Source organism: Anguilla anguilla, chromosome 4, assembly GCF_013347855.1.
Source record: "Anguilla anguilla isolate fAngAng1 chromosome 4, fAngAng1.pri, whole genome shotgun sequence".
In the NCBI taxonomy this organism is placed as follows: domain Eukaryota; kingdom Metazoa; phylum Chordata; class Actinopteri; order Anguilliformes; family Anguillidae; genus Anguilla; species Anguilla anguilla.
In genome coordinates, this window is record NC_049204.1 from 22821148 (window position 1) to 22838888 (window position 17741).

The 17741-nt window shown below is 39.7% G+C and overlaps 1 protein-coding gene across 3 annotated transcripts in view; it reads left to right on the forward strand.

Annotated features, from left to right (window-relative positions):
- The first annotated feature begins 271 nt into the window (after window positions 1-271).
- LOC118224493 (CREB-regulated transcription coactivator 1-like) overlaps window positions 272-17741 on the forward strand; it is a 43109-nt gene continuing 25639 nt past the window's right edge. For 2 of the 3 annotated variants that reach the window (XM_035411950.1, XM_035411952.1), the window contains exons 1-7: window positions 272-457; window positions 8550-8666; window positions 9364-9501; window positions 10906-10967; window positions 13560-13654; window positions 14762-14844; window positions 14952-14995. In XM_035411950.1, coding sequence (XP_035267841.1) covers window positions 332-457; window positions 8550-8666; window positions 9364-9501; window positions 10906-10967; window positions 13560-13654; window positions 14762-14844; window positions 14952-14995 — 665 coding nt within the window. In that variant the 5' untranslated portion in view covers window positions 272-331. The remainder of the gene's footprint in view (window positions 458-8549; window positions 8667-9363; window positions 9502-10905; window positions 10968-13559; window positions 13655-14761; window positions 14845-14951; window positions 14996-17741) is intronic. The other variant, XM_035411951.1, reaches the window with a different exon arrangement.

Here is a 17741-nt window from a genome sequence, read left to right on the forward strand (position 1 = left end):
GATATAGACTAGCTTAACTGCTACACTGTCTACACTGAAATGCATAAGCAAGGTATTTCTCTGCAAAAAAGGACCATTTAAATTATTACTCTATTTAGCCACAAGCAGTCGCCTAATTCGATAATGATGGCACTGTCGTGCATAATACACTTCACTGCAGAAAACAACATGCTTTTCGTGTTTGTCGATTCCTTCAGTTCAACACAACACATCTTTGTGGGATGCAGGGATTCAGATGCAAACCATCCTCTATGCGTGATGACGCCGCCCAAGCGAAACGACGTGAGGACGCTACGTCCAGTTGAGGGAAAGAGTCGGAGAAGAGCGAAAAATGGCGACCTCAAACAATCCGCGAAAATTTAGCGAGAAAATCGCTTTACATAACCAGAAGCAAGCCGAGGAAACAGCGGCGTTCGAAGAAGTGATGAAAGACCTCAGTATTACTAGAGCAGCACGGGTAAGCCTCCCATTCCTTAGCTTACTTGCTAACTATGTAGCTAGGCGGTAATAATATGCAGCGTGCGCGGCACGGCAGGCATACCGTTTGCCACATTGATCAGAGGTAAACAATAACAAACACCCTCAATCCAGTCAATCAATGATGGATGCAATTTATGTCAGGACAGTCCGTTTAGGCGGCGGCGATGCACCAATATTGTTTTGAAATGCGCAATTCTAAAGTTTTATTATTTTTTTTGTAATCGATCGAATTGGTAAAGCAGCAATGCTGTGGAAGGCAGCTCGAGTGTGCGTGTGCTTCTGACAGTCCGCGGCTGAACCGCAGCTAACTGTCAACACAGGCTGGTTCGCTGTGATAGCCAAATTAGCTATATCCTTCCAGTTTTCATGGTTAGCATCTGTCACATTTAGGTCATGTTTGTAATTGCTGGTTTTAAATTGCAATATGTGCCGCACATGCAACGTTTGTAACGTTGGCTAGCTAATGTTAGCTGCTGTCTAGCGTGTGTACATTTCAGCTGAGGAAGAAAATAGTTTTATTTTGTAACATCTCAGATCCATGGAACGTTTTAAATATGATCGATTCAGCTGTCTATATTTGATTTATCTAGACTATCAATAAACCCTGTATGTGCATATAGCTAGATGTCTGCAAATCCGAAACTCAGTGGTTTGCGCTTGTCACAGAAAGTGAATTGATTTTTTTCTTCTCCTTAGAAATTCTGTTTTTCAACGCTTCTTTGCAGAATTATTTAAATCTATGTAGTGACCGATTGATTTAATTAAACGATTACACTAGGTTGCTGGTGCTGCTTTCCTTTTTGACGTGAGATTCATGTAAATTGCGTAAACTAATATTGCTTGGGAGCTACAGTAACTGATAGCACGGTCTAATTCTCATTTGGGTATTTTATGGAAAAAAGATATTGTGTTCGGAAATGCGGGTATAATTTGACAAATTACTGCTATACGCTGCAGGCTTATTCGAGAATTAGGTTAACGTGATGAGATGCGTGTCTATTATCATTCTAGACGTACCGGTCAGTGTCTTTCTATGTATGTGATATTAGACACGATATTTACCCTTTTTATTCCGCAACTCCCGCTGCTAATTGAACAAGTTAATGCGAGTGGTTTGCTAACGTAAGCTGTGAGTTCACTATTGTGGGGCTATTGTAACTATCATCAAATTCATTTATAGCTAGCTAACAAAAATATATTCTGAGGAAGTTTACGCCACTGCTAGCTACAGATTTTACTCTGATTAACTATATTTTTTAGGAATGTTTAAGAGAACCACCTATCTAGCATTTTGTAAACATTTTCCCGTGACATAGGCCTATAGTAACTATTGTTTTACGAATTTTTTTTCGTGTAAATACCTCTAAGTGCTCAGTTTATTTTAAAAAATATTTTAGCCCCCTTTTTTCAAAATTATTTAATTGCATTTATTTTTATTGACAGCAAATGAGTTTGCAGCCTAACACTGGTATTCATTTAGTTTAATTCTAAAATTATAGCTGATCGTGCCATATATGGTGGATGATTGAATGTGCTGAACAATTCAATGAAATCACATCTGAGCTGCAAATTACTCTATAAAATGCTACTGCTGAGATGTTGTTTAAGAATTAATAGATGTGTGTGGAAATGTGCTGTTATGGAAGTACATTTGGGGAGAAATAGGCTGTGGTGAAGTAGGTGTGTAGCAGAACTGAATGTGTTCCAAAACTTAGAAGAACCTAAGAATATGACAGATATTTAATAAAATAAATTCCACAAACTATTTATTTTCCATTTGGATTTGCCTATAGAAAATAACAAACATTCTCACCCTAACAACTGGGAAAGCTGTGGCGGTCAAGTTATGGAGGGGTTTGTTGCAGTTTTTATTTTAGTGTTCAACACAGCTAAGTGATCTCTTTCCTTCCTTCATAAATTTTTTTTTTTTTTTTTTTTTGGAATCTGTGGATTGGTGTTTGCTCACTGTCTTGTGCCTTACAGAGTTATATGAGTTTTTTTTCGCAAGCTCTGCATGAAGTTGTTGGTGACTGTTGTTGTTGTTGTAATTGATCAGTTTCTCTTTGCTGTTTGTTCATGATCTCGTTTGAGTTGCACTTTATAGCCTATATCCTGACATCACTATCGGATATTTTAAATGTAAGCCTATAGGAATTTGTCACTGCCCAGTAGCATGTTTTATTGAGGATCCTCTATCAGTGATAAATGGATGGTCACCTGATACAGTGGTGTACCTCTACTGAAGATAGGCCCTACTTACAATTTTTAAACGTGTCTTAGTAGTATATCTTAAAAAATGTCAAAAACAAGATACTTTGCCAATAGAGTAAAAAGTAATGGATAGCAATGCTTAATACATGTGCACTGGTTTAAAAAAGATGAAATGTAATTCAAATGTAATTTAAAAAAAATTATTTGGACGTAATTTTATTGTGCTCTAGCCTAGTGAAAAAATAAGAAGTGGAAGAAATTTGACTTTCTAGCACTAGAGCACTTCACACTGTCCAAATAAACGACTGTTCTTCTAATCACTGTTTAAGCTACATTTTTTGTCTGGACAATAGGACTGCCTCCGGTCATCAGAGTTTGAGTTACAGTTTCCGCATTTTTATCATATTACGTTTTGGAAGTACATGTATCTTCAGAAATATTTTTTACACTGTAATTTCAGTATTGTGTAGGCTATATGGTTTAATAGTCTGTGGAGGACTCTAACTTTTAATATTTTGCCTTTTGAAGCATCAACAGATGTAGGTACAAGCTCGGGGTGTTAAATGTTTGCCGTGTAGGCTTAATGTCAAAATAACTGAGAATTTTGAAAAAACGTTGAGAACTTTCTGTAAATGACCTCGCCTTAATTTGAGCTAGAACTTATTTTAAATGTACTAACTCTGGAACCTGCTTCTAGTCTATTCGCTTGGTTCTCTGGTGCTTTACCATTAGAACACACCCCAAAAAGCCTATATTTTGAAAAGTCCTTTTAATGAGCCACTGCGTCACACTGATCTGTTATTTCACTGACTCATGATGCGGATTACATTTTTTTGTATTTCATTCCATACAACCCAAACTGAGACTTTTAAATGTACCTAGGGAGTTTTATGCTATTTATTATTATTTTTTTAATTTTCCCGTTTGATTTCTTCCCTGAGAAAACATCAGCCAAATTGAGAAAGGGACCTTGATTTGAAAAATTATCTTGAACTCAGGTTAACCACTCCCATATCTTATGCCTCTTTTGCGTTTAAATGAAACGTACTTTCAAGAATAAATAAAAATACTAAATTGTTGAGATGTATTTAAAATATATGGGGTTTTTCAGAAGACGAGAGTGCTAAACTGATTCTCACACAGTTTCCTTGTCAGACTCAAGCAGCCCCAACAAGGAAAAGTATCCATCTTAAAGCAGCGATAATTTGTACAACAAACTTCCAGTAACTAGGCCTATTTTATTTTGCTTGTGTCTTCAGTTGATAAAACCGAGCTCCTACTCATGTAAACAAAGCAAGTTACAGTGAGCTAGCTCCCAGTGTTTCTGAATCATATACAGTGTAACTTAAGAGATACAAACCTCAGTTATTGGCTGACTGGTGTGCCAGAACTCAGAAGTAGCATTAGCAATGACAGTTTTCCAAGCTCCTTACATAGATACATACATAGATTTTTTTGTTATTACCACTGATGCAAAAAAAGTGAGTAACTAACAGAAATGAGTCATAAGTTCCTCTCATGAAAGACCCCTTTAAATACACTCCTTAACAAACTGTGCTGGGTCCATTTTCAAGGAGTGTAAGTTTTCAAAAGAGCGGCATAATGAAACGAGACAGCGGTACCTTCTCACATACCATAAAGCACTTGTTGTTAGGTGCGTCATTGCATTTATTCATGAACGGTGCTAGAAACTGTTTACAACTGTTGAGGTGAGTAGTTAGAGCTTGGTTTCTTGCTGATGACGCAGTCTTATGATACAACAAAAACTATCCTTACATACACACTACATGGCCACACATATGTGGACACCTGCACATCACACCCGTGTGTGCTTGTTGAACATCTCATTCCAAAACCATGGGCATTAATAAGGAGTTGGTCCCGCTTTGCTGCTGTAACAGCCTCCACTCTTCTGGGAAGGCTTTCCACTAGATTTTGGAACATGGCTGTGGGGATTCGCTTCCTTTCTGCCATGAGAGCATTAGTAAGGTTGGTCACTGATGCTGGGCTTGTAGCCAGTGTTCCAATTCATCCGAAAGGTGGAAAGGAAAAGATCTTCCCCAAACTGTTGCACAAAGTTGGAAGTGCATAATTCTCTAGAATGTCATTGTATGCTGTAGCATTAAGATTTCCCTTCAGTGGAACTCCGGGGCCTAGCCCAAACCATGAAAAACGGCCCAAACCTTTATTCCTCCTCCACAAAATTTTGCAGTTGGCACTGTGCATTTGGACAGGTAGCGTTCTCCTGGCATTTGCCTAGCCCAGATTCATCCGTCAGACTGCCGGATAGTGAAGCGTGATTCATCACTCTAGTTAACACGTTTCCACTGCTCTTGAGTCCTAACAGTGTGCTTTACACCACTCCGGTAAATGCTTGGTGTTGTGCATGGAGATCTTAGGCTTGTGTACGGCTGCTCAGCCGTAAAATAAAGATTGACAGGCCGTGCGCAATTTAGTGCCGAGGCCGGCAACAAAGGAGATCCAATTTCATTATACGACGGCTTGGCTGAATACTCGATTCTGATTGGTCCAACGGTGGGCGTTATTTCTCAGTAAAGGGACACCTTGGCCTTTTAACAGTTCTAAAATCAATATGCTACAAAATCCAGCGTTCTAAAACAGCAACTTTCGCTTTTGAATTGTTGTTACATCCCCTTCTGTTTTCAATGTCCAATTTCACTATTGATGGCAACGTTGAATCACATTTGTGGTTACTGTTGCTAGCTTTACAAATCGGAATCGTCCCTTATTTGGACAGTAGAATAGGCGTTACACATTTAACTCATGGCTACAGACGCATTTTCATCCGTATGTTTGTGAACGATTGCGTTTATAGTAACCGCTGTTTTGAATACAAGCTAGCTAGCCGGGAAAACAAGCATGCGGTGAGACCATTCTGACCAAAAACCAAGAATTTTAATGTCAGCAAGGTGATGACGACGAACCTATGATAAAGCTAGCTGGTATTCAAAACCCGTTTCAGAGGGTCTTAGAAAGACGTTTTGTTTACACTGCACGACCACACCATGTAAAAGCAAGACAGTGCTAGGGAGATTCATTTGATTGACTTATGGTTTCATGCAGTTTTATTAAATAATGTAATGACAAAAATGACCAAAATTGGTGCTAATTGTATGGTATAAAATGGGAAGGAACTATTTTTTCTTGATAGCATCATTATTTTCATAGAATTAACGACCAGAGGTTTTTGCTTAACAACTGTCCAAATAGAACTACCAACCGGAGTTTTGCTTAACAACGGTAAAGCCGCTAAACTTTCACTCATGGGCTCTCATCATGTTCCACTAGGGAGCGGCTGAGTCACGTGCGACGCCTAGTGGTAAAAGTCGGTATTACCGGTCCAGTATTTTATAAGGGGTGTCCACATACTTTTGGCCACGTAGTGTTGCTTTGATTTCACAGTTCTCCCCACCCTTATTTCACATTTCTTGGTCAATAGCTTTCCGTTTTTATTAGTTTTTGTGAGATTTTATTTGCTAGCAGTTATCACCTATAGACAGGATATTATTATGAAAAAAATGTTCTAATCCTGCTGACAGCTTGTTTGCTCAGGCTCCTGGTTATTTATTTATGCACCTATTTATAGCTGCAAAAAGTTATCCTGTTTTATAAAAAGTAAGGTCAGAGTAATGCAAGTTCAATACATTAAAACTGGTATGGGCTAATGTGACCCCACTTTTAAAGTTATTAACGTTTTAAGGTTCTACTATATTTTTACTTGCATGTCTAGATTTACTTCTTTTAAATGCATTTTATGCATTTATTTTTTTCTTCAAGGGTACAGCTTATTGTGTCAGCTTATTACTGTGCCAGATATTTTAATTTGTCTATTGTTTTATATATAATACAGTCATGTTTTCTGAGTGATAGGACATTGTACCTGCCACTGATAATTATCATCCAGGGTATCATGCAAATACTTGGGTTTTACACCATTTAAACAATTTTAAATAATTTGTTCAAATAGCTTTGATTTTAAGTACTGGTGATGCCTGAATTTCTTATTAGGCCTTATTATGTTCACATGACCTGGCATTCTGCTCTGCGAGAAGGGGCAGGTTTTTTGTTGCCGGAAGTATTTCCTCAGTTGTGTAGAGAGGGACTGGTCTCATCATTTTGCATTATTATGCTCTAAAAGGCCTAAAGCAGCTCAGATCATTCACACATCGTGGCACAGATGACAAAATGGGGGGTGGAGCCTATGGAAAATGAATGCCACTTGGATTATTACAAAGATCTATCTGTGCATACAGGGGTCCTTACTGACTAGTTGCAGTAACGTTACTGGTTGTGCTGATTTAAGCAATATGCTGATTAAGTGTTTGCAAACAGGAAACCGTGTTAATAAGTAACTGAAGTTAAGACAGTTAAGACACATAGCATGGCATTGCATTGCATTGCAGGAAGCATATAAACCTCTTACATGATGGGGTGATCAGTGCCAATGTCAGAAACTAGTCAAGTACTGACATGTCTTGAGTAGTGTGTATTAGTTTTATGTGTATTTAAGGTTTACATAACTGAACCCTGATGTTTAATGTAGGCAATATAAACATTTTCGGGAAACATAAGTTTTATTATACATTTTGATAATCATATAAACATCTCGAACCTCCCTCATTGTCTGTATTGTGACTTTTTAGAAAATTAATTGAATTTATTGAAAACTTCACTTCAGCAATATCACAGCAGCGATGTTGGAATGTTAGACTACAGTATCGCTAATTTTTGCCAGGTCCTTTGTCAAAAATATTCACAAAAAGTGTGGTCTGTTCCCAACTTTTTTTTAGAAATATATGAACAGGAATGAATAAGTTATTGTAAAGTGTGAATTTTTCTGTCTCGATGAAAAAACATGCTGTGAACATTAAAAAAAACTTGCTCCTCAAGATGACTTTGCTTTTGCTTTTGTGGGTTGAACAGCTGTCTTTATTTACATAAGATGCAAAACTTGAATCAGTGACTGCTTCGCAGATTTTCAAAATGAAACTAACAGTCCTGTTATTCAATCTCTAATGGAAACCTGGTGGTCATTTGACAGTTTTACGGGAATGACTTATTCATTAGTCCCTTTATTTGTCGGTGGCCAGAGCCAATTTCCTTCTTGAGTAACAGACCAGAAGGAAGACGTTATTGCTGCAACAGCATAACAGCTTTGAGACAGATGCAAAGCCTTCAAGATCAGCTGTGACAAGCATAAGACAACATTCCTTGCTGTGAATCAGTGGTGTTAAACTTGTCTGGATGCTTTTAGGCTAATGCAGCAGTATTGTCCTCCAGCTGCAGTATTGACCCACATGGTGGATCTTAAAAAAAGAAAAGCATAAAAGATGGGTCTGAACTGCCCATTTGCAGACGGCTGTTAGACAGCCTTTGGACAGACCTGATGAACAAATGACATGGCTCTCTGCCCCCAGCTGGCTTGCTCTATGGCACACCCCTATTTACCCAGCTCTGACATTGTTCAACAGAAAGAGGAAATAAGGCTCATGGCAGACTCGTTTTTATAAATTTTTTATGAAGTGGTGTTTGGGTGAGGGTTCCAGTGTTATTCAGGAAATCCCCCTTGTCATTATTTTTAGTCATTAATTATGCAGGTCAGCACATCCAGGATGCTTCCTTTTTTGGCTTTTTTTTGTTGTTTTGTTATGGTTTATGGGGACACTAACTAATCACTTTTGTCTGGCCTTTTTTTTGCCTTTGTTTTTTATTTTTATTTTTTACGTTCATCTGAGCTCTGCCGTTTGCCTCGGATGATTATTTTATGTTCTGCAGAATCCTCATGGTTGCTTATTTGCCTGTTCATTCATTTATCTATTTGGTTTTACTTTGCACAGTTGCAGTTACAGAAGACCCAGTATTTGCAACTAGGGCAGAATCGTGGACAGTTCTATGGAGGTTCACTGCCTAATGTCAATCAGATTGGAAATAGCACCATTGATCTGCCTTTTCAGGTGAGCTCTCCATTGTATTATTAGCTGATTTTTTGTGTGTGTTTGTATAGTTAAAACCTTGGCTTTCCCTTGATGTGCCTTTGTTATAAATATCTAAAATCATAGCAAAGGCTACTTACATAGCCAGTGGACATTACCCGTATATACCCAATTGTTCTTTGAAGGTGGGATGTGACATTAATTAACATAAACAGTAATTAGTGTCCTTTGTAGAGTTGGGTGGTTTCCTGTGCACAGGGAACTAGAGCAGCTCCTGATTTAAATGTAATTGCAGAGTGTCGGACAAGCATTTCCAGCTTAAGACTGCCGGGTCCATGACAGGCATCTCGTTGTACACAGCTGTGAATTTGCACAGGCAGCACACAGATGTGACCTCAGTCACCGTTCTTGGCCTTGACACATTGTGTTTGTAAATTGAGCTAGTGTAGAGTCTTTCATCTGAACATGCTCCTTCTTTATTTTCAGAAACACACTCATTAAATTTCGGCCCAGAAAAAGCCTTCTGCGCATGCAGATTTTTAAAAAATTCTAAATTTTTCTTTTTCATTCAGCCAAACATACCTTTCCATATTTTTATTTTTATGTCATAATTGCAGTGCTTTTTAAAAATCTTTTTTTATGCTTAATTAGTTTGCAGTGACATACTATTCAGTTTTACAGTCACCTGCTGTGATTTTTTTGGTATTGGTCTTGACAGACTCCTTTTCAGACTTCCGGGCTGGACACGAGTCGAACAACCCGCCACCACGGCCTGGTCGACCGCGTGTACCGCGACCGGAACCGCATCACCTCCCCTCACCGCCGACCCCTCTCTGTGGACAAACACGGTCGCCAAATATCCTTTTCTTCTTGTATAAGGACACAAACGGTGAAGCTATCACTGGTCAGCACTGGTGCGGTCTGGATTTGATCAGCGACCTTGGGGCTCATCCACACCAGAACGGTGCCTTAACTGGATGAGCCACCCAGCAGCCCAAGACTGTTGTTTTTTTCACCAACTCCCCAACAGCAAGTGGCTGAAGTTATGTCACATATCCTGTGCAGGGCAAGACTGCTAATCAAGGCAATGAAAGTCCATTATGATTGAGCGTCTTCTCCTCTGAACAGGCGGTGGGCTGTTTATCTGCTGGTGTGCCATTTCAGAATCGCTATCCAAGGATATCGAGTAAAAGCAGAGTGGGTGAGATGGGATGGGGCAGGAGCTTTAATGTCTCTGGAGTTGTTTGGACTTCTGGCCTCTTGACCTCACAGATTACTGGCAGCAGAGGACATGTTTGATATTGGTGTCAAATCTTTATTTGCCTCTTGCAATGCAGGCCTCTGTGATTGTTGATATTACCTCGCTAATCTTTTCAGAGGAGGCTGTCGGTCTAAGCACTTGTGATGTGCTGTCCTTAAAGAGCACAAAGCTTCGGGGGCCAAGGGAAGGGTTTGATCAAATGCTTTAATATCCAGGGACTGGATGACTCACCGACTGGAGATTGCAAGTTTGCTAACTAGCTGGCTGTTTCTTTCCAATAAAAAGTCCTGTCCTTGAAGAGCTCAACCCAGTCCTGCCTTTTCATTTGTACGTGTACATTATAAAACCATCTTCCTATCAATGTTGGACAGATAAGTACAATACGTTGTTGCACTGAAAGGCATTCCTTGGGGACCGGTAGCAGTTTAAAGTAGGTGGAGTGTAGGGCCACAGATGTTTACATTAAATCAGTGGAGCTGTTCAATGCCTTTTATGTGTTGAATTATCTTTTGCTCTTATATGGTGAGTGCAAATGGCACTATATTGTGTTTGTTTGCCATCACAGAATTTGGACAGACTTCAATTTAATTGAACAAGCTAAAGTAAATTTAGTTGATCAAAATGTGTAGTTTTTTTAATGTTTCACTGAAGTAGCAATCGACCCATGAACCTGTGTAATGCTTGCTTAAATTTATCATGATAAATTTGGGACAAATATCACCTAATTCTACCTTGGTTGATTTGATTACTGGTATACAATACCAGCGTACAGTTGTACATAATGAGTTTCCTGTAGTGTTATCATATTTAATGTCTGCCTTTTGAGCATATTTTTTTATGTTTCAGTCATTTTTAAAATTCTGTTTGAATTGGACAGCATTGTCCGGTCATTGCCCTCTTTTCTTTCACATATTCCACGCACCGCATTATTGAAGTTGGCTCCGCCTGTCATACTGCAGTCTGCAGCCCCGCTTTTATGCCCTTAACTTCCAGTTTCACATTGACAGCTGTCCCTATGGTGCAGTGTACCTGTCACCCCCACCTGACACAAGCTGGAGAAGGTAAGACAATCATGCTTTCTGATGAGTTTTTTATTTTTTTACATTTTTTATACTGTGTCCTAAAACTGTGCTTCCACCACAGTCATAACTGAGGGATGATTGGTCACATGTATAGTGCTAAGTTAATAACAGAGCCTTTTGATTTAATAGTTCATTGTTGATCTTTGTGTGATAAAGTGAGTTGTTGAGTTCTTTGAAACAAAGCTAATGATAGCAATATCAATGATCAAGGGTCAATGATACAATAACCCTTAATTGACTGATAATAGCAATAACCCTTTGTCACACGCCTGGGAGGGAGATGCAGCAGTTCCGGGAAACACTGTTGTTTGCTGCATGGAGAGAAAGAGAGCGCACCCACACCAGCGCAAAATTGAATAAACACCTTCACTCTTCCCCCTTTGGGCGAAAACAATAAACTAAAACAACAAACTAAAATGACAAAGAAAAGAAAGCAGAACCCAGCGGCAGCTTTTCAGCTCACCATTGGTCTCAGATGGCCACCTTTTCAGCCGACCAGTTTCGTTCTTCGTCTTTTTCACTGGGACGAGACGAAGCTCAAGCAGACTCACTCTGTCGATGTGTACTCTCGGCCTCATACCGTGGAGAAGAACACACCTTTAAGCACCTGCGCTGATTAGCTAATGCAACACTGGTGCGTGTGCTCTCTCCACTGGTAGGCGTTGCCGAGACCAGTCCACTTCCCCGGTGGACCAAATGTCACACCTTTATAGGCTGAAAATAGAAAAAATCACTACACGCGAATACTAGAAATGTATCCAGGATGGGTAGTCATCAAGTATGACACAATACTACCAGTACGCTTGGCACGAACACAGAAAGATTGTGCATCTTGATTTAAAATGCAGGCCTCTAGTGTAGGGAAGAGCTCTGCACGCCAGATGTAGTCATTCACAGTATTTGGCACAATAATTGTCCCCAAAAACATTGTTTCCTTTTGTGTACGGAACTGAACACAGTGTCATTGCCTCAGCCTTCTTCAACATCATGGTGCGATAAAATTACTGAAATATTTGTGTGGGTTTTGTAATCCATTTATCATGCATGCAGAAATCCATTTAATAATATAAAATACATGCGTTCAGTATTTCGTGTGTGCTGGTACAGAGAAAGCCTTGCAAAAAAAAATGAATACTTGTAGGTAGTACCCATTTTATGCTTACCAAATGCATTCATTTTAATAGCAATGGAGTCAAAAGAGATTTTTTGTGTTTAGGCAGGTCTACACAAAGTGTCTTACTGTACCTTGCAGTAGCGTTGCTATAGAAACAAACGCCAGTCTTTTATCAAGTTTTCATTTATGCCAAGCTTTAATTTAGCCTGTGTGTTTTTTTTGGTGTTTTTTTTAAAGGTTTTTCCTCTTTATCTTCCCAGTTCGGATTGCCCAGTCACACTCACGCTGCAGCACTTATTGTGTCCTCCGTTGTTGGCGTGGGAGAGTGCGGCCAGGCGTGTACTCTCCTCCGAAGCCATGTGAAGTCGCTGCCGTTTTGTATCACGCTGCAGTTTGCGAGTCAGGCTTGCACAGACGTCAGGCGGAGGAAGACGCTGCTTTGCTGGCTGGCCCGTGATGTTCAGGCACTGTTCTAGTGTATGGATGGGCTCTACTTGCAGGCTGAGGCGTAATAAGAAGCAGCAGCTTATATCACATGCTTCAGAGGAGACTACATGCTTGTCAGCCCTGTCCAGAATCAATAGCAGAGGTTGCAACAATAAGTGCTACTTAAGATTATTATTGGACATTCCAAGTTGGGGAGTCATCCCAATGTTTAGTTTTACCATGGTCCTTGTTCTTGCCACTTCTGCTAAAAGACCTAAATGCGTGCAGTTTAGTCTTAGCAACTTTATTTCCAATCTCTGACTCGGACTCTTCGAAAGACAGGGTTCCTAAACACTTCAAAAACTGTCGTGTGTAGAAATATTTAGTAAATTGCACAAAATCAGATGAAATAATTCTGAATAGGGCTCACTATAACTTGTAGTAGATGATTAAAGATACTGTTGTTGATCTGGAAGTCTCTGTGCTAATGCTTTTGTAGTTAAATTGAATAGATTACATTACATTCATTTAGCAGACGCTTTTATCCAAAGCGACGTACAAAAAAGTGCATTTTCATGATCGTAGACAACTGCTGAACACGGGTTCAGTAAGGTACAATTACTTATTTTGTACAGCTATTTCTAGCCGAGATTTACTGATTCTAGATTTTACTGGGGTTTTTTTCTTTGTTGTTTTTTTGCCACTACAAAGTCATTTCTAATACCATTTGTGTTCTAAATTGTTGGTCTTACAAATAGAGTCAATTATTTTTTGAACTGGCCTGAATATTAATACCAGCTGTAACAAACTCTGCTTCGGCAATTATACTACATGGATGTATCACTTCAGAAATTAAATAAACAAATAGAAGTGAATAAACCGAATTAAATGACAGCAAATACCAGAGGGTAGTAATATGTTATATTTCATTTGTGATTTTACATTGATTGTACGTTAATAACATACGTTATGGCAAAGTGTATTCGACCATTTTTGGATTTGTCTTCTTCCTGATTTCCTCACTGTGACAGGACTAATTCTGACTCAGCGTTACACCAGAGCACCATGAACCCCACTCCGCAGGACTCGTTCACCGGAGGGTCGCAGGACCTGCAGCCAAAGCGTGGTGAGAGCTGCTTACCCCGAGCAGGGTTCGGAGGCTCAGCGGTTTATCAGTAGATCTCAGGTTCCCTTAACCAATGTACGTTTGCACAGACAGACACGTTTCTCTGCCCTGCGGCGTGTTGCATCAAGGTCCCCTGTCTAATGTCAGCAAAACAAATTGGTTCAAGAGATGTGCTGAAGATTTTATTAGTCCCCCCCCCCCCCCCCCCCCCCCTCCCCCCACAGAAACCTCTTATTGCATTTCGATTAAATATTCATCTCATGTTGTAATTACAGGATAATTGTCATGGTTGTAGGTTTGGAAATTTTTACTGTAATTGCCTAAAAAGAGTGCTACAAAATCTCACAGTGGGGTAGCACATATTGCAAAGGAAGGAGGAAGATTTTTTTTCATGAGGAAAGTAGTCGGACTCATCAGACATTATAATTCTGTTTGTGAGATACTATGGCCTGCAGTTGAGTATTAATATTTAATATATCTTCTTTATTTTCAGAAAGAGTACTGGTTACTTCGCATCATTTCTGATAATTCATTTTTGCTTAGCAAGGGTATAAATGCATTTTGGCACTGAATGTATTTGGGGGCAAAATATAAATATGCATTTATTTATATGTGTGTATTCAGTGCCCAAATGAATTCATATCCCTGAGAAACAGTAATGATATCTGTCATATATTAATTCCCAAGTCATACATAAAACTGTGGGCTGTTTCACATATGTCAGTATTTCGTATCAGTTTACCAGCACTGGTACTGCTAATCAGCATGGATGCACACTACTAAAATAAATAGTCTCAACTTGCACTTAATTGGATAGATACTGTCAACGGTATTAATGACACTTTCCATGGAGAAAAGAAAGCCCGTTAAAACGTTTTAAAATGGCGTTCATCGTTGGCGGGGAAGGCCCCGTAGTTCTGGTGTCGCCGCTGGCGTTGTCTTGTTTGCTTAGAGAAACCTCCTCTGCAGCTCGCCTGCCATTTGTAATATTTCAGAAGGAAGTGAGCAGCTTATCGGGCTGATCATTGAAATGGAAATAAATTTGAAATCATGGTTTTTTTTGTCTTGGACGGTTTTATCCATTGGCCTGACTCTCTCACTGTCCAGTGCTCCTGCTCACCGTACCTGGGACAGAAGAGCCGGAGTCAGAGATGGATAAAAGCCAGAAGTCCATTTGGGATAGCAAAAAGGTACTTTGAGCAGATCCCCCGTGGGTGTAGACCCAGTTAGCGTGGCTCTGAGATAACAGTGAAATGGCTGCTCTTGTGTTTAACAGGCAATGCTGTTCTTGTTTCAGAACATGTCATCAAGGCCCAAGTCCTGCGAGGTTCCAGGAATAAAGTGAGTGTTTTAAATGGTGCATTAAGATGATGCTATTCATGCTTGTCTTGTCTACTCAGTTGCTAATTACTAATGGCTAATTACTTCATTTTGTAAAACCCTGTGATGGTGTTGTATTCTGTGGCTTGTAATAAGAAATGCTCTGGAAAGTGGAATTATTTTATTATTTGCTCATTAGTGTGTTAGCCGCAATTAGCGTGACTAGCTGCAATCTCCCACCAAGCCCAATCCTAGGGCAGACACTTTGCAGTTTCTCAGTTCGCCATTTTCCCCTTTCATCCTTTTTAGCCCCAAACTGTTGTGAATTAAATCGGACTATTCAGGAGCCCGGGAACCCAACCCCACCCACGGCTGCCCACTGCAGCACACTTTTGAAGATTGCTCTGTGGTGATTTACACAGCAATGCACATGCACGATTGGCGTACAGGAGCTTATCATCCTATGAAGCACAAACCGAGTAAAACTGTCTCAATTCTCAGAATACCTGTATGCTGATAATTTTCACACCGTTTTAAATGTTCATGTTGGTCTCCCAGAAGGTGGAAAGAGGACTCTGCTCTGTGTGCAGGATCCCTGGGCAGGGCCCTTTATCTTAAAAATCACTGGTAGTGTGGAAAACAGCCACAGGCTCACTGCTGAGTGTGCCCCCTCCTGTCCCCGACAGACTGTGGGTAACACGGTCATGGGAGGGAAAGAAAGTTCACATGAAGGGTGAACGTCGCTACCCCCTCCTGTAGAACTCCTAACTAGTTAATAGAGTTATCTAACAAGCTAAATAGCTTTTATTTATTTTATTTGGCTTGATGTTGACCTTAAATAGCCCCCCCCCCCCCCCCCGGAAAATGTGGGATAGTTTAGTGCTGTTTTGTGTAGGTTTTTTTTTTTTTTAAACAAAACTCAAAATGGAGGGCTGCTAAGCACTAGCCTCCAGTCCCTTTTTTCCAGTGATCTTTATTTCAAACTCAGCCATCTGCTGTTCGCTTAATTAGTCGACTGGAGTTTTTCCCTGCTTCATTTTCATTTTCTGTCTGCTTCCATGGGATGCCAATCAAGTCAGATAGGCAGTCCATAATTTGCTTAATTGTTTACAATCATCCCAGTGCCTTGGATTTCATTTCAATTAGTTCAATTCCTATTTTAAATGACTAATATTCCCATATTGATTGACAGCAGCCTCCTTGTGTGAATGATGTTTTTCCAGAGGACAGATAGGAGAGAATAGGATTAGTTGGGAATAGCTATGATTTTACATTCAGTATGCTTTTAATATTTAATATTTATGTCTTTTCACCTTACATTTTCAATTGTCCTTTTAACCAGGTCTGTGCCAAAAAGAATTACTTTTTTTAGTCTTATGTTTTTATTGACTGGGGCATGAGTGCTGAAGGGTTAACACCCGTTGTTATATGATTGCTGTGAATTTGTGTTTGATGAAATCATTTGCTTGCATATGCCCTTTTCTCACATTGATTTTACAAATTACCCTCCTGAATTTTATTTTTTGTGCAATGGAGAGTAATATGATGAATCGTTCTTTGAAAAGAAGAGGAAGGTGTCATGTCAGTGACTGGTGCTACCGTTATATCCTCTTTTGATTTATAGCAATGTCCGTGACATGCCAGGTTGTCTGATTTACCATGCAAGTTGTGGCTAGTTTTAATCTCAAGTCCCTCCACACCTCCAACTGCCCACGAGTTTAAAGGAGAAATGCAGGAAGACTTAATTTTGTTTTTGCGTAGGCAAGTAGAATGCGAATATTTATGTTAATGAACAAATCTCTGCAATAAATCACTTTGCAGTCTGTGTTCTAGGCAGAAGTTTTTGTTTGTGCTCTCAAAGAATCAAGACCTTCTGTATCAGAATGTTGGTGTAAGTAAGGGAAGTGAAAATTTAAAAGAATTTTCTGTAGCTGTTGCCCTGTCGCCTGTCAATATGATATGCTATGACATTAAGCTTAGAAGCGATATAGCTGACAAAGTTTGGCTCAGTGGTGGATCAGTGGTGAGGTTCCATACACATTCAGGTGTTGTTAAACTAGAGCATTGTCATGGGGTTTGTTTTGTTTTTTCTGCTTGTAAATATGATTATGAAAGTTATTTACCAATAGAATAGACCTGTCTGTCAGTCTCTCTGGGAAGTTTCTATTGTTACAATAGGTTCCTAAATAAAGTATGTATGCATATATAAAATAGTGCCCTGGTAAGCGTGTGTTAAATGAACAGATGTATCTTTGCATGCATTCTTTTTAGATTAGACAGCTCTATTCCAAGACCGGATTTCTCAAGAAAAATGCCATTCAACTTGTTGACATCTTAGTGGCTTTGCGCTAGACCATCTCTGAAGAATGTGCCCTTTCAAAATCTAGGTCACACAAAACTGACAAATGCAGCAAAGTTGAGGAGTCCCAACCCACCCAGCAGAGGGATGTGTAACACATGCAGGCTCTGGGTAACCAATACATGAAAGCAGATGATTGCAAAGCAATCTGCATAACTGTTGGTTAGCTTGTGAGAAACGCCCACTTGTACTGTCAGGGACTCCATTTCCGCAGCCCACTGAAGGAAGCAGCCCTCGATAGCGGTGTACTTTTGGCCGCCTCTAAAGATGAATTTGTCATTTAACCCAGGCTGACAGTGCTGTAGGTTTATTGTCTTCTTGTCCTCAGAAGCTCAGTATGAACGCGTCTCTGCGAAAGTGTTAAGTGAGAGAGCACTGTAGACACGCATCAGGGGACTCGCTGTCAGA